This window comes from Panthera tigris, chromosome B2 (assembly GCF_018350195.1).
Source record: "Panthera tigris isolate Pti1 chromosome B2, P.tigris_Pti1_mat1.1, whole genome shotgun sequence".
NCBI classification, from domain to species: Eukaryota; Metazoa; Chordata; class Mammalia; order Carnivora; family Felidae; genus Panthera; species Panthera tigris.
Genome location: NC_056664.1, coordinates 23,056,928 through 23,084,005, shown reverse-complemented (window position 1 = coordinate 23,084,005; position 27,078 = coordinate 23,056,928). Strand labels below are relative to the sequence as shown.

The 27,078-nt window shown below is 35.5% G+C and overlaps 1 protein-coding gene across 28 annotated transcripts in view; it reads left to right on the top strand.

The window, feature by feature from the left end:
* Positions 1-27,078, top strand: part of FARS2 (phenylalanyl-tRNA synthetase 2, mitochondrial) — a 532,053-nt gene that overhangs the window by 163,994 nt on the left and 340,981 nt on the right. For all 28 annotated transcript variants that reach the window (XR_006217506.1, XR_006217507.1, XR_006217508.1 and 25 more), the window contains one exon: positions 13,222-13,381. Coding sequence is in view for 22 of the 28 variants with exons in the window: in XM_042985806.1 (XP_042841740.1) it covers positions 13,222-13,381 (160 nt within the window). In the remaining 6 variants the exon portion in view is untranslated. The remainder of the gene's footprint in view (positions 1-13,221; positions 13,382-27,078) is intronic.

Here is a 27,078-nt window from a genome sequence, read left to right as displayed (position 1 = left end):
CCTGACTGAGCCACTGAGGCACCCCTGTTTGTTTTGTTTCTTTTTTTTTTTTTAAACGTTTATTTATTTTTGAGACAGAGAGAGACAGAGCATGAACGGGGGAGGGTCAGAGAGAGGGAGACACAGAATCTGAAACAGGCTCCAGGCTCTGAGCTGTCAGCACAGAGCCGACGTGGGGCTCGAACTCACGGACCGTGAGATCATGACCTGAGCCGAAGTCGGCCGCTTAACCGACTGAGCCACCCAGGCACCCCTGTTTTGTTTCTTAAGTTCCAGACACGAGTGTATCTTAAAAGCAACAACAGCAACAAAAAAAACCTTGTTATGTGCAAGAGAACTCCCACACCCCCTCCCACCCCTTAAGACTATTAGCAAAATTTGCAAGAGTGGCATGCTATATCCATAGTGCCAAAAGAAAAAGCTGCTCAACCAAGAATACTGTACTTAGCAAAGCTGTCCTTCAGAATTAAAGAAAAGGTAGAGTTTAACAGGCAAGAAACATCTGAAGGAGTTAATCTAGAGTGGTCTTAATTGTTAAAGGGATTTCCTTAAGCCGAAATAAAAGGGTGCTAATTAGTAACAGGAAAACATAAAGTATAAATCTCAAGGATAGAGTTAGTTATGTAGTTAAAATCAGAATAACCTAATGTTTTAGTGCTGGTGGGTTAATCACTTATAACTCTATTATGCAGGTTAAAAGACAAAAGTATTAGAAAATAACTATAACTATAATAATTTGTTAATGGATGCATGAGATAAAAAGATGTAAATCGTGACATTAGAAATGTAAATGGGGGGTATAAAATGTAGAACTTTAGGGTGTGTTCAAACTTAAGATGTTATCAACTTAAAATAAATTGTTACAACCTTACTGTATTTTATATAAACCTCATGGTAACCACACAACAAAAACCTATAGTCGATACACAAAAGAGAAAGAGAAAGGAACCTAAGTATACCACTTCAGAAAATCATCAAATCACAAAGGAAGAGAGCAAGACAAAAAAGGAATGAAGAAATTACAAAACCACTAGAAAACAGCTAACAAAATGTTAATTAGTACATACCTATCAATAATTATTTTAAATGTAAATGGAAGTCTTCCAATCAAAAGACATAAAGTGGCTAAATGGATTTAAAAAACAACACTCAACTATATGTTACTTGTAAGAGACTCATAAATAAACTCATTGCAGAGTTAAGGACACAAATAGACCAAAAGTGAAGGAATGGAAAAAGATATTGCATGCACATAGAAATCCAGTAAAAGCTGGGATATCATACTTATATAAGACAAAATAGACTTTAAGAAAAGACTAATAAGAGACAAAGAAGATCATTATGTAATGGTAAAGGGGGTCGATCCAACAAGAGGATATTTAAAATTCATAAATGTTTATACACCCTACATAAAAGCACCTAAATATATCAGACAAAGATTAACCCACCTAAAGGGAGAAATAGACAACTATACAGTAATAGTAGGGGACTTCAGTATCCTACTCTCATTAATAGATAGATCATGCAGACAGAAAAAAAATAAGGGAACATAGGACTTAAAACTCTATATTAGACCAGATGTACTTACCAGACATTTATAGAACATTCCATCCAAATAGAAGCACAATACCCATTCTTCTTGAACACTGATGAACTTTCCCCAGGATAGGCCATGTCTATGTTAGGCCCCAGAAGAAATCTTAATAAAGTAATATCAAACATCTTTTCTGGTCACAATGGTATAAAACTAGAAATAAATAAAAGATGAAAGCTAGAAAATTCATAAATATTGGAGATTAAACAACATGCTACTTAACAGCCAGTAAGTCAAAGAAGAAATCAAAAGAGAAATAAAAAAATGTCATGAGACAAATTAAAATGGAAATACAATGTAGTAAAACTTATGGGATGCAGCAAAAGCAGTTCTAACAGGGAAGTTCATAGTGATAAACATCTAAAATTAAGGATGAAAAAATATTTCCTATCAACAGCCTAAGTTTACAACTCAAGGAACCATAAAAAGAAAAATAAATGAAGCCCAAAGTTAGTAGAAGAAAGGAAGTAACAAAGATAGAGTGGAAATAACCAAGATAGAGGCTGAAAAGACAAATAGAAAAAAAAAAAAAAAACAATGAAATTAAGAGTTGTATTTTTGGAAAGGTTAACAAAATAGATAAAACCTTAGCTAGAGTTAGCAAGAAAAAAAAGCAAGAAGCCTCAATATAAATAAAATCAGAAATAAAAGATGAGACATTACAACTGATACTACAGCAATATAAATGATAAGACTACTATAAACAATTGCATGTGAATTGGACAGCTTGGAAGTGGATAAATTCCTGGAAACATAATCTACCAACATTGAATTATGAAGAAATAGAAAATCTGAACAGACCAATAATGAATAAGGAGATAGAAACAGTAATCAAGAACTTCCTTATAAACAAAAGCACAGGACCAGATTGCTTCACTACTGAATTCCTCCAAACGTTTAAAGAAGAATTGATACCAATCCTTCTCAAACTTTTCCAAAAAACAGAAGAGGAGGGAGCACTTTTAAACTTATTTTACCCTGTTGCCCTGTTTGCAGACAAAGACAATATAATGAAGGAAATTACAGGCATTCTTTGGAGATATTTCAAGTTCAGTTCCAGGCCACCACAATAAAGTGAATATCTTGGTAAAATGAATCTAATGAATTTTTTGGATTCCCAGTGCATATAAAATTTATGTTTACACTATACTGTAGTCTATTAAGTATGCAATAACATTATGTCTAAAAAACAATGTACATACCCTAATTAAAAATTCTTTATTGCTAAAAAATGCTAACCATTTTCTGAGCTTTCAATGAGTTGTAATGTTTTTGCTGATGGAGGGTCTTGTCTTAACGTTGATGGCTGCTGATTGATCAGGCTGGTGGTTGCTGAAGGTTGGAGTGGCTGTGGCATTTTCTTAAGACAGCGATGAAGTTTGCAGCATCAGTTGACTCTTCCTTTCACAGTTGATTTCTCTGTGACATGCTATGCTGTTTGATAGCATTTTATCCACAGTAGAACAACTTTCAGAATTGGAGTACATCTTCTCAAACCTGCTTGCTTTACCAACTAAATTTATGTAATATAAATCCTGTTATCACTTCAGTAGTCATCACAGAATCGTCACCAGAGTAGATGCCATCTCCAGAAACTGCTTTCTTTGCTCATCCATAAGAAGCAACTCCACATCTGTTAAAGTTTTATCATAAGATGGCAGCAGTTCAGTCACATCCTCAGGCTCCACTTCTTTTTTTATTAATGTTTATTTTTGAGAGAGAGAGAGAGAGAGTGCGTGCATGCACGTGCAAGTGGGGGAGGGGCAGAGAAAGAGGAGAGGGGGACCGAGGATTCAAAGTGGGCTCTGTGCTGACAGCAGTGAGCCTGATGTTGGGCTTGAACCTACAATTGGAAGATCATGACCTGAGCCAAAGTTGGATGTTCAACTGACTGAGCCACCCAGGTGCCCCACCAATTCTAATTCTAGTTCTCTTGCTATTTTCACCACACGTTACTTCCTCCAATGAAGTTTTGAATCCTTAATTTGTAAACAATGCAATTTCTGTGATGTGCAAGAAAGTGAACACAATAACATGAGGTATGACTATAGTAGAGGCCAATACCCCGATGATCATAGACGCAAAAATTCCCAACTAGTATTAACACAGGTATTAGCAAACTGAATTCAACAGTACATTCAAAAGTTCATACCATGTCCAAGTGAAATTTATTGCGGGAATTCAGGGATGCTTCAGTGTCTGCAAATCAATGTGAGATACCATATCACTGTAATGAAGGATAAAAATCATATCCCAATGGATGCAGAAAAAGCATCTGACAGAGATCAGTATCCATTTATGGTAAAAACTCAACAAAATGTGTACAGAGGGAATCCACCTCAACATAATAAAGGCCATATATGACAAGCTCACACCTAACATCATACTCAGTGAGAAACACTGAAGGTTTTTTTTTTTTCCCCCAAGATCAGGAACTAGACAAGTATGCCACTTCTTGTCACTTTTATTCAACATAGTACTGGAAGTACTATCCAAAGCAATAAGGCCCAAAAAAAGAATCCACATTGGAAAGCAAGCAGTAAAACTATCTTTATTTGCAGATGACATAATATTATATGTAGTAAACCATAAAGAACCAACCAAAAAACTGCTAGAACTAATTCAGTGAAGTTGCCAGTTGAAAGATCAATATACAAAAGTCTGTTTTGTTTCTAAACACTAATAACGCACTATCAGAAAGAGAAATATTAATTTGGGTTTTGTAACCAAAATATATGAAGAACCAATAAGAGTCAATAAACAATTTCAATTAAAAATGGGAAGAGGAACTGAATAGAAAATTTCCCAAAGAAGATATACAAATGGCCAACAGACACATTAATCAACATGATTAATCATGATATGTTAATCAACATCACTTCTCATCAGGGAATTACAAACCAAAGCCACAATGAGATATCCCCTCATACCTGTTAGAATGGTTTTTATCAAAAAGACAAGAAGTAACAAGTGTTGGTGAGGATGTGGAAAAAAGTGATTCCTTGTGCACTCTTGGTGGGAATACAAATTTGTGCAGCCAGTATGGAAAACAGCATGGAGGTTCCTCAAAAAAATTAGAAATAGAACTTCCACGTGATCCAGCAATCCCACTTCCGGGTATTGTACCAAAGGAAAGGAAATCACTGTCTTGAAATATATCTGCACCCCCATGTTCATTGCAGCATTATTTATAATAGCCAAGATATGGAATCAACCTAAGTGTCTATTGATGATGAATGCATAAAGAAAATGTGGTACTCACACATACACACACACACACACACACACACACAAATATTTTTCAGCCACAAAAATGAAGGAAATTGTGCTATTTCTTACAACATGTGTGGACCTTGAGGGTTTTCGATGCTTAGTGGAATGTCAGAAAAAGGCAAATATGTATGATCTCACTTATATGTGAAATCTAAAATCCCCTGAACTCATAGAGAAAAAGTTCTTGGTTGCCAGAGGCAGCAGGTTAGGAGGTAGGCAAAATGGGTGAAGGTGGTCAAAAGTTACAACTTCCAGTTATGAGATAAGTAAGTCCTGGTGATGTAATATACAGCCTGGTGGCAGTAGACTATAATACTGTATTGTATATTTGAAACTTGCTAAGAGAGTAGATCTTAAAATTTCTCATCATTAAAACAAGAATTTGTAACTGTGTGTGATGATAAGTGTTAAAAGTTATTTTGGTTATCATTTCACAGTGTATACATACCTGAAGTCATAATGTTGTCTACAAATCATATAATGTTCTGTGTCATTTTTATCTCATTAAGTAAATAAAAATAAAAAGGCTAATCTTCATCTTTTGGAGTGGACACAGAGCAGGGCTGTCACCCTGTGGGCCTTTTTTCATGTATTTTGTTAGTTACGCCGGAGTTACTCTGCAAGACCCAGCTCCAGTTTCCTTCTCCAGTTGAATAACTTGGCATTGTTAGCACAGTGTATTTTTTTAATGTATGATTATGAGTAAATGTTTCTTTTTTATTATCCAGCTAGATCCTGTAATAGGATTTTTACTTTTAATGGATTATAAAAGGTATCTTTTGGAACCTGGGGCTTTTACCCCATTTGGGGGGGTAATAACACCTTATACCTGGATATGCATTTTGACTAAGAGCACCTCATTCTTTTTTTCTCTGTACCATTACTAATGAAATATTTTCTTCCATTTCATCTTACTAGTTCAGCTCTCCTCCTTTTTTCTGATTAATGTATCCTTGGAGTAGTTCTTATTCCTAGGGAAAAATGCTTTATTTTTATCCGTAGGAATACTTGACACTCCTTGCTGATTTTTTGTGTAATTATTTTGGGGACAGTAACTGTATTTACATAATATTATATATATGTACTATTATATACATATTATGTAATATTATATGCATTATATATATTATAAGTTATTTGTGCTCTAATAATACTATATATGTAATATTATATATATTATATATATTATAAGTTATTTGTGCCCTTATTTGTGTATTAAATTAAAAGGCACATGGTGTCATTATGTATAATTTTTAATTTTGATCACTTGGTAAATATGGCATCTGTTAGATTTCTGCACAATAAAGTAATTATCCTTCCCTTTGCAATTAATAAGTTTCTTGTGGGAGAATACTTTGAAGCTATATATAAATATCCTCTTTTTCAATATATTTATCCCCACTAACTTTAGAATTCATCGAGAATTATTGCCTGAAATGATTACTACTTTGGTGTTTGCCAAATGGTCATTTTTTTTTAATCCATCATTTCTTCTAAAGCTATTGTTTACAATTTTGTTATTAGAAAGGCCAGCCTTTACCTTCTTTTATATGTATTTATTCACCTATTTATATCAGTATGATTTTGTGGATATTTATTTATTTTGTGGGTTATAGTTCCTTACTAGAATGATTTATTTGGCTTTTCAGTTGACCCCAATTTGACCACTGGGAGCACCTTCAAACAGTCTCCTATTTCTTTTGACACATTTTCATCCTTCCTTGGCTCCACATTATATCTCAGGTTCATGGTGTGTTCTCTCTGCCTCAGCCCTGGAATCATTCATTTCTTTAAGGAGCCCTGCTTTTTCATTAAAAAATGGTGTTTAGAAACCCAGGCTTGAGTGCCATTATTGCTAGTGGAAGGTCATTGTTTCTAGGTCCCCTCAATGGACAATACATACATGTAAGTGTATGTACATGTACTTTTTGTTTTGTTTTTTCCCTGAGAGAGACCTTGAGCAGGGGAGGGGTAGAGGGAAAGGGAGAGAGAGGGAGAATCCCCAGCAGGCTCCGTGCCTAGTGAGGTGCTTGGTGAGGGGCACGGGGCTTGATCTCATGGCTATGGGATTATGACCTGAACTGAAATCAAGAGTTGGACACTTAACTGAGCCACCCAGCTGCCCCTACATGCACTTTTATTTTTCTTTTTTTATCTGTATATGTGTAAAAAATATGAATTCGTATTGATACCTCCAATTCCAGTCATTATCACATAAGTCTTTCTAGTCTTCCTGCTCATTTTTTTTTTTTTTGATAGTTAGTTAATTGCCTGGTTCTCCTTACCCACAATGTATTTGCTTACTTGATCAGTTCTAGAATGAACATCAGATAGTTTCAGAAACGTTGGCACATACAATATTTGCTGTAATAATTTTGTGTCTAACAAAATAGTTAAAATTTAATTTTTCACATTTACTTTGGTTGGTTCTTTTCTACCCTCTTCAGTGTGGCAGTGTCATTTAGTAAGAATAGAATTAGTGCTGTTATTATTTCAGTTTGAGTTCTCACCACATCTGGGTGGGTTTTAATTATGACTTTAAATTTTTTGAGTAGACAAAATATTACCGTGATTCTAAATGTCAGAACTATACAAAAAAGTTTACTTAAGAAAGTCTTACTTCTGTCTCATCCCCTGACTCCTACTACCTCCTTCTCTTGACTCCATTTCCATTCACTGATTCTTCCCAGTCTGCCGTGTTACCACCTCCTTTCCTTTATGAAATTCATCTCTTTAGTTTTCAATTCATCCTTTTGATGCTGTTTGCTCAGTTTTATTTTATACAAATGAACAGATTTGTGTATATTTTTTATTATTTTCCTTTTTTTTTACATGAAAAGCCACAAAATCGATTTTTTTTAAAGTAGCATATGATAAATGCTTTTTTGGTCCTTTGCTTTTTCACTTAACAGTGTATCTTGGTAATCATTGTGTATTAGTTCAGAGATTTTCATTCTTTGTTGTATCTGCAAAGTACTCCATTGTATGGATAGACCATAGTTTATTTAACTTTTTTCTTATGTATGGACATTTCTTTGTTTCCAGTGCTCTGTAGTTACAAATAATGTTACAACAAAAACAATGAACATAAGTATTGGTTCCGGAGGTTTATCTTCAGGGTAAATAGAAGTAGAATGATTGGGTCAGGAGGTGAACACGAATGTAATTTTTGTTAGATATTGCCAAATTTGCCTTCAAATGGGTTCTTCCAGTTTCTGTTTCTATCAACAGTCTGTGTGAATACAAGTTTTCCCAAGCCTCACGAAAAGAATATGTTTTGCTTTTTCATTTCCACCGGTGTCATAGATTAGAAATAATATGTCAGTGTTTTAATTGGCATTTCTCTTTTGAATAGGTTTCATATGTTAAGGGTCATTTTCATTTCTTTCTTTTCTTTTCTTTTCTTTTTTTTTAGTGAATTGTATATTCCTGTATTTTTTCCCATTTTTCTAGTGATGTTTTACCCCTTTGTCAACTTCTAAAAAGTTTCTTATGTATTTGGATATTGTCCCTTTGTCCCATTGTTGCCTGAAAGATTTTTTTTCCTTTTCTTTTCTTTCAGTTTCCATGTAGAAGGGCCTGTGTGTTCTCTTCGTTTTTTGGTAATGACTTTTAGCTTATAGAATTGTAGTCAGAATGGAGCTTATTATTTCTTATAATGGGACATACTTCGTATTTCTTCTTTATGGAGAGTACTTATGTTTTGCCGAGTTTTTAAGAAGAAAATGTATTTTATATTGTCAGGGGAGATATGTGTATATGGCTATCAACTTTCCTTTATTAGTTATGTTGTTTAGCTCTTCTATCTTCTTAAGTTGATTTTGTTTACTTGATTTTATTGTAAGAATGGTATATTAAATTCTTATATTATTTGTGTTTCTAAGTGTCCTTTTCATCTCCTATGGATTTTAGTTTTTTTCCCTTTCTTCCTCTCCTTCCCCCCCCCCCCCGCCCCCGCCGGATATTTAGAGTTTATTTTCCATGTGGTGCAGCACACATGATTATAGTGTGTCAGGAAGGCTTGTGTGTGTCTTGGATAGCGAAGAGTGGGGTTCTCTCAACTTCCTTTTAAATGTTTTGCTGTTTTGATATGAAAGAACCCAATTGCTTCTGCTTGCTGCATCCTGCCTGGTCTACAGGGAGGGTAATGGTGGGACTCTGATGAGCCTAGCACCTCCTGAAGACTGGTGGTGACCACTCAGGATCGGGGTCTGGTGTGCCTTTGCCAGGCTGACCACTAGGCTGCTTGCTCATAATAGCTTCCAGAGCCATGTCAAAGATGATCATGCTGCTGGAGGCCCGGAGAGATTCCAAAGATTCTAGGGACTCCCAACACAGTAGCCATGAACTGGAAAATGGACTTCTTCTATGGATTTTTTCTGAATAAGTGTGATTTCTGTCTTATTTGATTTGTAAACATTGGTTAGTACTGTGTATTCATAATGACTTGCAAACTTGATAATTAATATGTCTTTTCCATGTTTAGTGGGTTTTTTTTTTTTTTTTTTGGTTGAATTTTACCTTTCCTAATTTCGTAATTACTGTGCTTAATTTTTTGTTTCTGCCTGTTATACTCTACTTTGTTCCTTTATTTTTAACATTATTTAAGGTGTGTTTCTTGTAAACAGCACGTAGTTAGTTGGGTCCTACTTTGTGATCATATTTAATGTTTTTGTTCTTTTTTTCTTTTAAGAGGTGAATCAAATCCATTCACGTGTATTGATAATGCCTGATATGTTTGGTCTCAACTCCACAATTGTATTTTGTAGTTATGGTTATTTTATATTCAGCTTATTTCTTTGTCCACCAGATATATTTTGTTTTATTGTTTTTCCTTTTGAATTAATTTTTTGCCTTTTAGAAAGATTCATATTTTTGTTTTAATAGTAACTTTTATTTTTACATCTTTTTAAATGTTCTTATTTCACTGTTTTCTTATTTAACTTGCTAGTTTGTTTTAAAGTGTTCTTTAACCATTACTTATCATGTATACAGTAACCAATGTGTATATGTTCCACTTGCCACTTCTACTCCCTCTCCTTCCATTTCTTGTTCTGTTATTTCTACTTTTGTTTAGTGTCAAATCTACAATTTTATATATTAATGTGTTATTCATCATTAATCTGGTAGTTTTTCTTTTTTAGTTGAATATTTCCCAATTATGCTGTGCTTGAATAAAGTTTATTCTTTGCTGAATTCTTCAAAATACTCATTAATGTGAAATCCCCTGTGTTCTTGTATGTTTACAACTTTTTATGTAGACCTGATGCTCAAAGGCCAGTGTTGCTGGAAATAAAATTCTTGGTCCATACTTAAAAAAAATTTTTTTTATTATTGAGTTGTCTGAAAATGTGGTTGCATTGTTGCCCTGTTTTGTATGTTGTTTTCAAGAGTCTGATTTGAATCTAATTGCTTTGCCCTTCTAACTTATTTGGTCATTTTGCCTGGAGGCCTAAAAGATTTTTCCTCTTTATCTTTGAAGTCTGGTAGAGTTTTTCCCATGATATGTCTTGTGTTTTGTCCTCCTAGGTGCATTTTCTCAGATGCTTATTTTATCTGGTGCCCATTAGTCCTGTTCCAGTGTTTTGTTTCTCCTCTTTTAGGGACTTCCAATTATATATATGTTATTTCTTCTTTGCATGGCTTCTATTTCCACCACTTTCTCTCAGACTTTTCTTTCTTCACCTCATTGTTCTTATCTTGGTTGTCTTCCTGCTTTTATTTAATGCCCCTTATTAAATCCTCATTGAGGCTGTTACCTCCTGCATACTTTGCAATTTAGACTTCCATTCTGAGATCGTTTTCTTCTATTTCCTTCCTGAATTCAGTCAACTCTGTTTTCATTTCTTCCTGCTTTTCATACAGTTTTGTTCTTAATTTTTGAGTTTCTGACTCAAGCAATTATTTGTACTCCAAATGCTTGGTTTAGTGTATTAAATTTGCTTTTCAAGTAGTATGTTACCTTCTTCTTTTTCTTCTGCTTCTGCTTCTTGACTTTTTTTTTGGGAGGGGGGGAAGGATTAGATTTTCATCTATTGATCTGTTTTGAATGGTTTTCTTATTTTCTGGGGTAGGGGGTAGTAATAATTCTCTGTAGCTTTATTTCATTTTCTTCTGTTACTTTTTGTGGGTTTGGGTTGTTTAGAAGAATTTATAGTTGTCTGGTGCCCTCTTCTGTTAGTGTGGCGAAGTGTAGTCTTTAGTGGAATTTTTTGTTTTGGGTTTTTTGTTTGTTTTTTGGTAAAGTGGGTTGGGAATAGTTTTATAAATCCTCTTAAGTTTTTAGATTTGCTTTATTTTATGGAGTCCTAAGTTTTCTCTTTTGCCTCTTTTACTCTTCCCCCCTCAGTTGTCAAAGGATGTCTTTCATTGTTTTCACCTTTTTCTCTTCCATTGTAACCATGCCTTTGGAAGAGTGTCACTTTGACCTGGGCTTGCTTTTCAGTCCTTTTCTTGTGGTCCCTAGTCACATCCCCTAGAATAGTCATAGCAGTTTCACACTTAAGGTCACTTCCTCTTTCTGGTGGCTATTTTAGATCAAACTTAGTACCTCACTACTTCCCCTGTTCTCTCTTTCCCTCAATTTTTCTCCCCCTTACCTTTTTAACTTACAATCATTTTGAAAGTTGGGCATTGTCTGTTTTGTGATGAAAGCATGGTGTTTAATAGTTTTATTTGTTCTTTTTGTTGTTCTAAGTTACTGTTAAAGTAAGTATTGAAAGACAGACTTTGGCAGCTGCACTGTCTTCAGCTCTCATAGGACTAATTTGAGTTATAGGATAGTAGAATCTTTTTCTGAGATTTTCATTTGATTTTGCTGGCACTTAGAGGAGCTACCAGTCTGTAATTGCCTTAGTCCATTTTCACAGCCTGAGGTTCTCTGTCTTGCCCAGGTAAATGTGAGCCTTGACTATAAGTTTGACAAGAACTGGTTTACTATTGTATTCATCCTTATCATGAGGGAAGTGCTTTAGGGCTGTTTATTTGATAACCCAACTTGGTCAGATACTGTGGCTTTTCACTTTAACCTTACTTGTCATGGTAAGCTGTCATGACCAATGTTCACCTTTTCAGTTGATACTTGGAGATGCAGATATTCTCAGTGTTTCTCTCTGGCTTATGCTGGGTTTTGTTTTCTGGTTTTGTGCTTTCTTGTAGAATTTTAAGTAATTCCTCTCTATTGTGTTACTTCTATACTTTTAAGAATTTTTGTATGTTTTAGTAGAAATATGAGGAGGTTTGGTTCTAATTATTCACCCCAATGTTACTAGAAACAGCAGTTGACTCAGTTTTTTAAATTAAAACATTAAAAAAAATTATTTCATGGGACATTAGGTGGAAAGAATAATAGATTCATTTGCTCAGTTCTCCATCTTTAGTCCTCTCCTAGCAGGTGAAGATCTATTTTGTTAAAGATGGGGACACTTTATTTTGTGGTAAAGCAGCTTATGACTAATAATAGCTGTGATTAATAATGATGATTGTCTCGTATGGTTTGCCTCCCTTCTTCTCTGTAACTTTATTTTTTTCCTTGGGTACTGAGAACAAACTGAGGGTTGATAGGGAGTGGGGGAGAGGGGAAAGTGGGTGATGGGCATTGAGGAGGGCTTTTGTTGGGATGAGCACTGGGTGTTGTATGCAAACCAATGTGTCAATAAATTATAATAAAAAAATGATGATTGTGATGATAATCACATTTTTTTTTAGGCATTGCAATGTGCCAGGTACTCTATGCTTTTCATGTGTTATTTTAATTATCACAAAGTATCTTAATTTAGTATTATTATTTCTACTTCACAAATCATTACCCAAGATTTCTTTACCATAACACTTGCCTGTGTTTACCTGGATAGTAAATGGCAAAATTATGTCCTGGGTTTTGGTGATAACAAGGTTAAGCAAAGCCCGGCATACTTCCTGACTTCATGAACATTACAGAATTTAATTTTTGGATTATACTTTCTTACCTAGTCTCAGGTCACACTGTAAGGACACTGTAGGATGTAGGGATATAATTTTAGAGTCTGAAAACCTGATTCAGTGGTATTTGTATTAGCACTGAGGATAATGTCTGTTTTGAGGAAATGACTATAAATTAAGCCAAACTGAAATGAAGAGATGAGAAAAGATCATAACAGTGTTTTTTAATTCCCTGAAGACTCTCCATAACATGTGGCATAGTGCTTTGTTCAGAGTTGGTACCAAATGAATGTTAATTCCAGTATGTTGACTGGCTAGAAGACTTAATGGATTTTATTCTCATATTATGTTTTTTTCATGTAGACTGACCAGGATACTGTTTTTTATTTATTTATTTATTTTACTTTATTTATCTTATTCCTCTTGATTTGCAGTTATTTACTGGCATAAAGGATGGAGAAAGCCTGCAGCTCTTTGAACAGAGTTCTCGTTCTGCCTATAAACAGGAGACACATACCATGGAGGCCACAAAGCTCGTTGAATTTGACCTTAAGCAAACGCTTACCAGGCTTGTGACACATCTTTTTGGAGATGGTAGGTACTCATCTGCCTTTGTCTTCTGGGAGCTTAAATATTTAACAGTTACCATCTTTCTGAAATCATTAAGGCTAGTTGTGTTGGCGTGCCTGGCCAGCTTCGTCTGTAGAGCATGTGAGTCTTAATTTCAGGGTCATAAGTTTAAGACCCACGTTGGACATGGAGTCTACTTTAAAAAAAAAAAAAGCTAGTTGTGTTTAGATTTTTTGGTCTAAGTTGTGGTTTAGTGGTTCTGTTCCTCAGTGAAGTAGAACTTACAGATTTGCTGGTTCATTTCACTTGTGGAGCCAGAGGACATGAAAATGGAATTAGCTTGAGAAGGAAAAATGATTACAACCTTTGATAAGAATGAGAATGGATTAAGATCAGTGCAGAGAAAGTGTATAGGTTGATTAGTGTTATTCTTTTACCATACTATCATTAGGTCAGACTTGGATTGATGGGGCAAGATTCTCAACCATGTGAGTGGGCCCAGTGGAAAATTTTGTATGTTGACATACAGATTACTACTATCAATAGCAAACAGGTTAACAGTGAATTTCCTGGATTTCCTGGAGGAAGAACAGTCTTTTTAAGACCTGGATTCTCACTTCAGTCCTTGCTCTCCATTATATCTCCAGGATAACCTTTTGTCTGTGATGCCCCCAATCCCTCTCACTATTTCTAATTTACTTGAGATATTATTTTGCTTATTTTTAGAAAGATGTAAAAAGAAGGTTAGGGGAATTTAAAAATTTTTGACCTGTATTGGAAAAGATGTTTAGAAGACAGAAGCCTAGCATGGTTAGGATTCTGTTTTATTCTCCTACTATTCTTTTTTTAAATTTATTTTTATTTTTTATTTTTTAAAATTTACATCCAAGTTAGTTAGCATATACTGAAACAATGATTTCAGGAGTACATTCCTTAATGCCCCTTACCCATTAGCCCATCCCCCCTCCCATAACCCTTCCAGCAACCCTCAGTTTGTTCTCCATATTTGAGTCTCTTCTGTTTTGTCCCGCTCCCTGTTTTTCTATTATTTTTGTTTCCCTTCCCTTATGTTCATCTGTTTTGTCTCTTAAAGGCCTCATAGGGGTGAAGTCATATGATTTTTGTCTTTCTCTGGCTGACTAATTTCACTTAGCATAATACCCTCCAGGTTTATCCACGTAGTTGCAAATGGCAAGATTTCATTCTTTTTGATTGCCGAGTAATACTCCATTGTATATATACCACATTTTCTTTATCCATCCATTCATCCATTGATGGACATTTGGACTCTTTCCATACTTTGGCTATTGTTGATAGTGCTGCTATAACCATGGGGGTGCATGTGTCCCTTTGAAACAGCACACCTGTATCCTGTGAATAAATGCCTAGTAGTGCAATTGCTGGGTCGTAGGGTTGTTCTATTTTTAGTTTTTTGAGGAACCTCCATACTTTTTTCCAGAGTGGCTGCACCAGCTTGTATTGCCACCAACAATGCAAAAGTGATCCTCTTTCTCCACATCCTCGCTAACATCTATTGTTGCCTGAGTTGTTAATGTTAGCCATTCTGACAGGTGTGAGGTGGTATCTCATTATGGTTTTGATTTGTATTTCCCTCATGATGAGTGATGTTGAGTATTTTTTCATGTGTCAGTTGGCTATCCGGATGTCTTCCTTGGAGAAGTGTCTATTCATGTCTTTTGCCCATTTCTTCACTGGATTATTTGATTTTTGGGTGTTTAGTTTGATAAGTTCTTTACAGATTTTGGCTACTCACCATTTATCTGATATGTCATTTGCAAATATCTTCTCCCATTCTGTCAGTTGCCTTTTAGTTTTGCTGATTGTTTCCTTTGCTGTGCGGAAGCTTTTTATTTTGATGAGGTCCCAGTAGTTCATTTTTGCTTTTGTTTCTCTTGCCTCCGGAGACGTGTTGAGTAAGAAGTTGCTGCGGGCAAGATCAAAGAGGTTTTTGCCTGATTTCTCCTCGAGGATTTTGATGGCTTCCTGTCTTACATTGAGGTCTTTCATCCATTTTGAGTTTATTTTTGTGTATGGTGTAAGAAAGTGGTCCAGGTTCATTCTTCTGCATGTCGCTGTCCAGTTTTCCCACCACCACTTGCTGAAGAGACTGTCTTTATTTCATTGGATATTCTTTCCTGCTTTGTCAAAGATTAGTTGGCCATATGTTTGTGGGTCCATTTCTGGGTTCTCTATTCTGTTCCGTTGATCTGAGTGTCTGTTCTTGTGCCAGTTCCATACTGTCTTGATGATTATAGCTTTGTAGTATAGCTTGAAGTCTGGGATTGTGATGCCTCCTGCTTTCGTTTTCTTTTTCAAGATTGCTTTGGCTATTTGGGGTCTTTTCTGGTTCCATATAAATTTTAGGATTATTTGTTCTAGTTCTGTGAAGAATGCTGGTATTACTTTGATAGGGATTGCACTGAATATGTAGATTGCTTTGGGTAGTTATTGACATTTTAACAATATTTGTTCTTTCTATCCAGGAGCATGGAATCTTTTTCCATTTTTTTGTGTCTTCTTCAATTTCTTTCATAAGCTTTCTATAGTTTTCAGTGTATAGATTTTTCACCTCTTTGGTTAGGTTTATTCCTAGGTGTTTTATGGTTTTTTGTGCAACTGTAAATGGGATTGATTCCTTGATTTCTCTTTCTGTTGCTTCATTCTTGGTGAATAAGAATGCAACGGATTTCTGTGCATTGATTTTATATCCTGCAACTTTGCTGAATTCATGAATCAGTTCTAGGAATTTTTTGGTGGAATCTTTTGGTTTTTCCATATAGAGTATCATGTCATCTGTGAAGAGTGAAAGTTTGACCTCCTCCTGGCCAGTTTGGATGCCTTTTATTTCTTTGTGTTGTCTGATTCCAGAGGCTAAGACTTCCAATACTATGTTGAATAACAGTGGTGAGAGTGGACATCCCTGTCTTGTTCCTGACCTTAGGGGGCTCAGTTTTTTCCCACTGAGGATGATATTAGCATTATTCTCCTACTATTACTACAAAATTTTAAGGAACAGCTTTATTGAGTTATAATTGATATAAAATAAACTATACATGTTTAAAGTATACAGGCTAAGTTGACATATAGTAAAGTAAACATATTTACACACTCTCATCAATTTTGATGTATGTATATACTCATGAAACCACCATCACAGTTGAGGTAATGAACATGTTCATCACTCCCAAATTTTCCTTCTGTACCTTGGTAATCTCTCCTTCTTGCCCTTCCTCACATTTCCTCACCCTAGGTAATCATTTTTCTACTTTCTGTCACTATTGATTAATTTATACCTTCTAGATTTTTATAAATGGAATGCTATGATGTGTACCCTGTTTTTTTTTTCCCCTCTTTTTGGCCTGGCTTGTTTCAGTTACCATAATTATTTTAAGAGCATCCATGGTGGAGTGTATATTAATAGTTCATTTTTTTTTTATGTAGCAGTATTCCATTCAATAGTTTATTTATTCATCTACCCGTTGATTGAGATTCGGATCATTTCCAGTGTTTTGCTATTATAGGTAAAGCTCTATGCAAAAGCTTTGTATATTCATGTACAAGTCTTTGTAAGGATGTATGCTTTTATTTTGCTTTGGTAAAAGCAGTGGAATGGCTACACCATGTGGTAGTTGTCTTCTAACTTTCTAGGAAGCCACTAAACTATTCTCTGATGTGGTTGTACCATTTTATATTCCTTTCAATAGTGTATGAAACTTCCAGTTGCTCTGTGTCTTCAATGATAGTTGATGTGGTCAATCATTTTTATTTTAGACATTATAATAAGAGTACAGTGGCATGTCAAGTAAGCATTCAGCATATATAAGGAGGTCCTCCAAATAAATAAGCCAAAGTCAACCTAAGGGAGAAATGGGTGAACATTTTGTGAAGGTGACAAATGGTGTAGCTAGAATGACAAATGAACATATGAAAAGATGTTCACCCTTATTAGTACCAAAGAAAAGCAAATGAAAGCCACCAGTTGTTCATTGTCATTTTTCATGTGTAAAACCTAAAAGTCTAACATTTATAAGTGTTTGCGATGACATAGAAAAACAGATTGTAATACAAAGTGCACGCCTTATGTGGGAGTCTTAGTTACCATTCCCCCAGCTGGAACTTGACTGCTCCCTTACGACTTTTAATTGACCTCTATGTTTTTGCACCTCCAGATTTCCCTACCTATGTGCGAGTTCAAATTATATTTATAGAGATTCTTGTTATAATTCATTAAGCCTCTGCTGCCCTATTTTAGCAAGGTTTGTTAGAATATCTCAATTGCTGGATGCATAGTTCATGTAATATTTAAGAAACCACTAAATAATCCTATATATTCTTCATATATATATATGTATTTTTAAAAAGAGAACATCAACTTCATGCTAATGTCTTTTTCTAGGAGGTGAAAAATCATATAGGGAGGAGGTACAAACCAGGCTTCCAAGTGTGTTCATAATGTTTCATTAAAATTAAAAAGATACGAAGTTAAATATTACAAAATGTTTTGATTTCATAAAACTGAATGGTGGGTACATGGATATTTGCTATTTTCTATTTCTGTTGCTTGCTATGCAATATTTTGTATTTAAATGAAATAATGTAGTAGTGAAACAAGTTTCAGAGTGAGATTGTTGATAGGAAAATCCTATTATAGCCAGCTTCTCTTTACTTCCATGATAAAATAAAGGACTTGTGACATTTTTAGCAGTAATATTATCTATTTAACACTGGAACGCAGGAGAGATGGGCTGTGTTGTTTAGGCCATTTTCAAGGCAAGTTAGGGTAGAAGGGATTGTAGTATTTGAGGGAGATCATAATCCTTCTCTAGTCGCTTTACAGAAAGGTTCATGGTCATCTGACTTTTCCCATTGTCAAACTATGGAAAGAATCATTTTTAGAACCCTCTTTATTTGTGCCTTGTGACACATTTATCTCATCAAAGGATTTGCTGTTGGTGAGGTTCAGAAACTGCCTCCTGGTTAGATAACTGAGTGGTTCTAAACAGGCAGGTAGCCTCCTTTCTTAAATGCCAGTATTTGTGTTTCTCCTACTTTGTTATTTTTTATTCTTGTCTTCCCCCCTCACCTTGTTTAGGCCTCCCAGCCCCTTCACCCTTCAACTGGATAATTCTTATTTATCCTCTAGTGTTTACTCATGTGGCCTCCGATCAGGAAGCTTTCTGGTGCACAGGCTGAGTCCCGAAGCAGACGCTCTTCTGTGTGCTCATCTAAACTCTCTTTGGGGCTGGGTTTTTATTTTTCTGAGCAGGGAGGACTCTTGGATTTCCAGCACATTTCAGGCATCACAGTTCTAAATGAGTTAGACATAATCTCTGCTTTCATGGAGCCATGAATCTTGACCCCTCTCACAGGGAAACGCAAAGTGTCATGAGAGCACATAGGAGAGGGACCTCCCCTGAGATTGAGCATGTGCTCCAGGAGAGCTTCCTGGTTGGAGGACATCAGGGCTGACTCTAGTCATTGAGAGTAAGCAGATAGCGGTTATGGCACTAAGGCATGAAAAATGCACAAGAAAGGAAGAAAAATGGTTAACCGAGAAATCTCATGTCCACTGAGAAATGGTAGTGTGCAGAAAAATTAAACTTAAGTTCTCTTTCATCCACTTTAAAATCTTAAACAGGTCATTTAGTGCTTTAGGCCCCAGTGTTCTAATTCTTAAAAGCCAACATAATAATACTTGTTTCCCATGAGAATAAAATAAAATAACATATGTGAAAGGTGCCTTGTAAGAAGAAAATGTTAAATAAATGTGTAAATATGAAAAATAATGAAGGACTAAGGAAAGGGAGAAAAATTAAAACAAGGCAGTAAAAACAGGGATTTTTATGAGGAAATATTATACAATCAAAGAACAGTACTTATGGTTGATTTGTCTTTATTTTGTCTAATGAAATGAGATGTGATTTTATACCAGACTGACATAACAGTCGTATTGGGGTTGATGGAAGCCTTAATGTCCTCTCTGAACACCAGCAAATATTTTAAAAAGAAAAAAATGTTCTAGACCCTCTGTAGATTATAAAACCTTCCCAGGGACCTTGGAACTTTGCATCCAGTGCCGGATTTCCTTTATGTTTTTATTTTTAATATTTGTATTTGAATGCCACTCAAAATTGTGCTTTGAGGCAAAAGTTTCCAGGTAGCAATTTTCCTCATAAAAAACCACTTCTGAAGTGTATGACTTTTCTGAATATTAGAATAAGAATATTAACTTTTGAAACAGCAGTTAAGTTGTTACTTCTCTATTTCAGGCAAACATTTTCTTTATTTTTAAAAACCTATTGGCCTTGACTTTTAGGTTTTAGATTTCATTACAGATCAGAGGTACTGTTTTATAAATCTTCAAATTTACTTTTTGTTTATAAGACTGAGTTGACAGAATTGTGGAATGGCATTGAAGTAAAAAATCCACCTGCTTGGAGAATATATGTTGTTCAGTGCACTAAAGTCTATCTGATAAAAGCCTTTTATTTTTTCTTTCCTTCCAGCTATGAGATCATTTTTAACCCCATTCACCCAGTAGCCAAATACCCTGAAAATCCTTAAAGATGCATCTTACCTAGCCCCGGTGTATCTTTGCCATGCGTATTGCCAAGGGAGCTGTCTCCGGGAGTGAGTTTGTCCCCAGGTGTGTTTGTATGATTATAACATCTGCTAAGATTCTTCTCAGGGTAGATGTTAAGCAGGGTGGGAAGGTGAGCCAAATCCAGACCCATTTTATGAACTACAAGGGCGAGGGGTATGTGTAAGAGAAAACAGGTGCTGTGTGCTCTCCTGGTGTTCACACTGAATCTTAACTACTCCCTCAAGACTCTTGGCTGTTTCTTCTGCACTCTGAACAGAAGTGCCATGTTATTACACTGGGCATTTCAGAGGGTCATTTAATTTTTGGGGGGGAGGTCTGCTAGTTTCTGAAAAATACCTTGGTAAACCATACAGGTACAAACAACCTGGGTGTCATTTAGATTACTAATAGTTTTAATTATGATAAGTGACAGTGATCGAGATAATAATTAACAGTGTCAAATGCTGCACAAGGATCTTTTTGTTTTGACCCACATCTATGATTATAATCTCTGTTCTTTTTAGACAAGGGAACCTAGACACAGAGAAATGCATTACCATGAAGTTCACATAGTTGGAAATGTTTTGAGCCTGGGTTTTAGCCTAATCAGCCTGACTTCCAAGCCCATGTTAGAGGTAGGCTCTTTTGAAAAGATAATATTTCTGAGACTGAATATTTCTGAGCCTTACTCTGGCTCTTATTGCTAGCTCAGGGTAGAGCCCTATTTGCCACATCAGACTCAGTTCCATTATAGACACCAAAGATCATTTAAAAACTTCAAATTCCATCTTTCTTTAATTAGTTAATGAGTAGTTACTACCTTGGCGCCCCTCAGAATTATTTAGTGACTTTTTATGTTTGTGCTTATGGTCTAAGCTTGCGTTCCCCCTTTTTTGATGTTGTTATTAATATCATATTCCTTTGTTCTTGAAAAGCAAAATTAAAAATTAGAACATACTATTTCCTTGTGGCAATTTGTTGTTATTACAGCTGCTTTAGTTCAGGTTTTTTCCCCCCGCCTCTCCAGAGCAGTTTATTATTTTCTGTTAACATTTCAATTGTGCCAGCATCCTAAGGCTAAGAGAGGTTTCCAGTTTAGAACTAGAAAGGAATAAAATAACCCTTTAGATTATTTTCATGCTTGTGGCATTTGCTGTCATTTTAAACATTTCTAAATTGTTTCTCCAGTATTTTGTAGCCTATTTGGCCAATCATTTCTTTCAGAGCAGCTGAGGTGGGGGTTTAGGATAACTAACGTTTTGGTTTCACCCTCTGTTTCATAGGATTTACAGGCCTTCTTTGGTACAGTCTTGCCAAACATTGGATTTTCCCTTTAGAAACCATTGGACTGTAGCACAAGTTAGATTAACTAGTCTGAAGAAGAAACAGATTGTGTCCTTTGCTGTTGACTAGATATGTTGCCGTGGGCAAGTAATTTCTCTTATCTTTTGTTTAAGATAAAAAAGACCTGTGATGGTCATTGAGATACGTGTCTTAGGATCCCCTCCAAGGATGCTCCTGATGAGAGTGCAGATGGCCTCCAGCTGTCAGCTCCTTTGGGGACTGCCTCAGCTTATAGGCAGACTCGTTGCCCCAGGAGATGCCTTTCCCAGGGCTGCCCACATCCAAAGACTGGTTGTGGCAGAAATAAAAAGGCCCAGCATTTTGACCCACGACCCCACTATCCCACTATAGGGCAGTCTTGATGGGCTAAGCACCAGAGCTATGTAAGGCTTTGTTGGGCCTGACTGCAGCTCATTGACTTCTTCTGTTCCAACCTGTTGCCACCTTCTTCTTTCATAGGTATTGATACCCCCAAAATAACCTGCTTGTCAACCCAACGTACATGTTGTCCCATCCAACCAAAACATCCTAGGGCTCTGTATCGTGTATGTTGATTAGTCAAGAGTGAAGTCACTTGTAATGGTAATGAGGATCCCATATCTTCCATATCTTTTCACATTTTTCTCTATCCATGAATCTCTGTTAATATAACTGAAGTGAAAGCGATTGAGAATAGTAATTAGGTTTATAGTGGTTAGTTCTACTTTGTTCCTAAAATTGAATCAAATTAAAAAATTAAAAAAAAATTAATGTTTATTCTTGAGAGAGAGAGAGACAGAGACAGAGACAGAGCACGAGTAGGGGAGGGGCAGAGAGAGAGGGAGACACAGAATCCAAAGCAGGCTCTAGGCTCTGAGCTGTCAGCACAGAGCCCAATGTGGGGCTGGCTCTTATTGCTAGCTCAGGGTAGAGCCCTATTTGCTCGAAATCACAGGCTGTGAGATCATGACCTTTTTCACTGAGCATAATTATTTTGAGATACTTCCATGTTGCAGCATGTATTAATGCTTCATCCTTTTTTACTGCTGAATTGTGTTATATTGTACAGACAGCTCACAATATGTTTATCCATCTAGGTGGATGGACATTTGGGTTGTTTCTAGGTTTTGACTGTTACAAATAAAACTGCTATAAATATTTGTGTTTAGCTCTTTGTTCTTCTTCTTTTTTAAAATGTTTGTTTATTTATTTTGAGTGGGAGAGGGGCAGAAAAAGAGAGGGAGAGAGAGAATCCCAAGCAGACTCCTCGCTGTTAGCAAAGAGCCCAGTGCGGGGCTCGATCTCATGATGTGAGATCATGACCCACACTGAAATTAATAGTTGGCTGTTTAACTGACTGAGCCACCCAGGTTTAGGTCTTTGTATGGGCATATATTTTTATTTCTCCTGTGTAAATATGTAGGAATGGAATGGATGAATAGGAGGTATACATTTAAGTTTAGAAGAAACTGCCAAACTGTTTTTCAAAGTGGTTGAACCATTTTTTATTTCTGTTAGTAGTATATGATAGAAGTTGCTTCCCATCTTTGGCAATACTAGGTATGGTCAGTCATTTTAATTTTAGCCATTCTAATAGGTATATAGTCATACCTGATTGGGATTTTAATTTGCATTTTCTTAATGACTACTGGTGCTGAGCATCATGTGTTTATTTGCTATCCATTTATGTATTCTTGGGTGAAGTTTCCAAACCTTTTTCCCAATAAAATTTTTTAAATTGATTTTCAAAGCTTCTTTATGTATTCTGCAGACGAGTCTTTTATCAGATATGTGATTTGAAGATACCCGCCCCCCCCTCCCATTCTGTGCTTGTCTTTTCATTCTTTTAACAGTGACCCTCAAAGAGCAGAGGTTCTTAATTTTGATGAAATTTAATTATTTTTTTTCTTTTATGGAATATGTTTTTCATGTAGTTTCTGAGAAATCTTAACTAACCCAAGGTCATAAAGATTTTTCTACTCTGTTTTCTTCTAGAAATTTTATACTTTTTGGTTTTATTTTTAGGCTTGTCATTATTTTGAAAAATTTTACATATGGTGTGATCTATGGATTATATATTTTTTGCATATGGATATCCAGCACTATTTGTTGAAGTAACCATGCCTTTCTACCTTTGTCTAAAATCAATTGAATGTATATGTTTGGATCTATTTCTGGATTCTATATTCTGTTCCATTCATCTATTATTGTCTATCTTGATTCAATGTTACACTTTTTTCATTATAGTAGCTACATCACAAGCCTTGAATTTAACCTTCCAACTTTGTTCTTCTTGTTCAAAGTTGTTTTTTCTTTAATTTTTAATGTTATTTATTTATTTTTGAGAGACAGAGTGCAAGCAGAGGAGGGGCAGAGAGAGAGGGAGATGGAGAATCTGAAGCAGTCCCCATGCTTTGACCTGTCAGCACAGAGCCTGTTGTGGGGTTCGAACTCATGAACTGCAAGATCATGCCCTGAGCTGAAGTTGGACACTTAACTGAATGAATCACTCAGGCACCCCTCCAAGTTGTTTTAATGAGATTATTTGCATCAATGTGATTATCTGTGTGGTTGAGTTTAAATGATCATTTTGCTATTTGTTTTCTATTTGCCACATTTGTTCTTGGTTCTTTATTTTTTCAGCTTTGCTTTCTTTGGATTAATTGTGGAGTTTTTACTATTTCATTTTATCTGTTTTGTTTGACTTAGTAGCTATAACTTTTTGTGTTATTCTAGCAATTACTTTATGGTTGATAATATATACCTTTAAGTTTGCATAGTCTATCTTCAAGTGATATTATACTACTCATGTATAGTATAAAACCCTTGCAACAGTAGACTTTCATTTCTCCCTTTCTGGACTTTGTGCTATTGTTGTTAATGTATTTTACTTATATCTGTGTTATCAACTGCTAAATACATTGTGGTTATTTTTGTTTAAACAGTTGATTAGCTTTTAAGGATATTTAAAGAAAAAAATAAAAAAAAAGTCTTATATTAACCCAACTAGTTACAGTGTGCATTGCTCCTTCTCTAGTTTCTACCTGGTATCATTTTCCTTCAGCTTGAAGGACTGTCATTAATATATTTCATAGTCTGGATCTGCTAGCAGTGAATTCCTTCAGCTTTTGTCTGTCTGAAAAGTGTCTACCTTGTCTTTGTTTTTGAGATATTGTCATTGAGTAAAGGATTCTAGATTGACAGTTTTGTTGTTTTGGTTTTTTAAAAATATTGTTTCTCTCTCTTCTCATGTGTGTTTCTTGTAAGAGATCTGCTGTGATTTTTGCTTTTGCCTTTGTTCTTCTATATATAATGTGTCTTCTCTTTGTTTTTGAAATTTTTTCTTTGTCATTAGAATTAAGCAATGTGGTTATGATTTGCATAGCTGTAGTTTTCTTTAAATTTTTTTGTGCCTGAGTTGGTTGAGCTGGGATTGATGGGTTTATATTTTTCGTCCACTCTGAGAAATGTTGGTAAATTTTATTCTTCACATATTTTCTCTATCACTTTCTTCCTTTGTGGACTCCAATAACATCTATATTTGGCCACTTTAAACTTTTTCAGAATTCACTGGTGTTCTTTTCACTTTTCTTTCTATTTTGTTCCTTTTTTTCTCCTTCTGTGTTTCCTTTTGGATACTTTCCATTGCTTTATCTTCAAGTTCACCAATTATTTTTTTCTGCAATATCTAATCTGCTGTGAATTCCAGCCAGTGTTTCTTTCTTATTCACCCCATTCATTTGTTTCAGTGAGTGCCTTCTTTTGTATTTTCTTTGTCTCTACTTAACATTTTCAGGCTTTCCTGGAACTTATTGAATATATTGAATACTATCATACATACTTTAGTATTTTTTTTCTGCTACTTCTATCGTCTGTGTCATTTGTTGATGATTTATTTTTTCCTGCTGTTTTCTTCTTTTTTGCATAATAATTTTCTAGAAAATGCCAGGCATTGTTAATTTTACCTTGTAATGCTTTCAGTATTTTTGTATTCCTCATAGTATTCCTGAAGTTTGTTCTGAGATTACTTACAAATACCTTAATCCTTTTTGTTCTTCCTGTTAAATCTTGTTACACAGGGTCTGGGCTAGTTTTTTTCCCACAACCAACATAAGACCCTTCTTAGTACTGTAACTGATAACCTATTGATTATTGTTTTCCACTTGGCTGTTGGGAATTGGCAGTATTCTTGGTACTTGTGAGTTCCCAGCATTATTCCCTCTAATGTTTTTGTGTTATTTGTTCCCTGGCCTTGTGTAGATTTAAGTACTGATAGTATTCAATTTAATACTAAAATTGTGGGTTTTTTTTCAGATCTTTAGAGTTCTCTATGCAGCCCTCTTCTGTCCACTCTGTTCAATGAATTCTACTTAACCCTGACTTGTACAGATTCCCACTCTGTCTCCTTAGCTTGGGAAGTCTTCTGGGCTCTTTCTGTGTTCTTCTCTCCAAGGACAGTATTAGGGCTCCCCTCTCACTGATCAGTGTCCTTGGTTACCTGATGTCCAATGTCTTATGTGGCATTGTTTTTTATTTGTTTTTAGTTTTTCATGTGGAAAGGTAAAACTGATTTATCATTATTCCACCTTGTCCAGACATGGAGATCATTCTTTTTCATTTGACACTTTGACTTCTCCTTTTAGATATATATATTCTTTGACTTATGATGGGTTTACATCCTGATAAGCTCATTGTTAGTTGAAAATATCCTAAGTAGAATATGCATTTAATTCACCTACCCTGCCAAACATCATAGCGTAGCCTCACCTACTTTAAATGTGTTCAGAACACTTATATTAGCCTACAGTTGGGCAAAATCAGCTAGCACAAAGCCTATCTGATTAAAAAAAGTCTTGAGTATCTCATGTAATTTGTTGAATACTGTACTGAAGGCGAAACACTGAACGGTATACATGTACAGAATGGTTGGAAGTGTATGGGCTGTTACCCTTGTGATCACATGGCTGACTGGGAGCTGCGGCTTGTTGCTGCCACTGCCCAGTAGCACCAGAGCCTGGGAAAAGATTGAACTTCAAAATTCAAAGTACAGTGTCTAGTGAACGCATGTCATTTTCAGTCTGTCGTAAAGTCAAAAAATCATTAGTCAAGGACTGTCTGTACTTTCTTCTCCATTTTTTCCTTCACACCTCACTGTCTTCATCTTTCTTTTTTTAAATTTTTCTTATTCCTCACTCATCACTTAATCTGTTTTTCTAAGGCTTTTTTCTGTTGCTGCTTACTGTTTGTGACAGGAATTCTTTGAAATCAGGACTGGTGTTTTGCTTCTCAAAGCAAAATTTGATAGGGAGATAGATAAAATCTTATAGTTGCATTGTTTAGATCTGGTTTACAAAAAGATTGCCTTATGATTTTTTTTAGAACAAATCTGTAAATTGTGCTTTATTGTATTCCTTGGGATATCTGAAACACACTTGTTTTAATTTTTTTTAGTGTTTATTTATTTTTGAGAGAGAGACAGAGAGACAGAGCTTGAGCAGGAGAGGGGCAGAGAGAGAAGGAGACACAGAACCCGAAGCAGTCTCCAGGTTCTGAGCTGTCAGCACAGAGGCCAACACAGGAATTGAACTAAAAATAGAATTACCCTACGACCCAGCAATTGCACTACTAGGCATTTATCCATGGGATACAGGTGTGCTGTTTCGAAGGGACACATGCATCCCCATGTTTATAGCAGCACTATCAATAATAGCCAAAGTATGGAAAGAGCCCAAATGTCCATCAATGGATGAATGGATAAAGAAAATGTGGTATATATATACCATGGAGTATTACT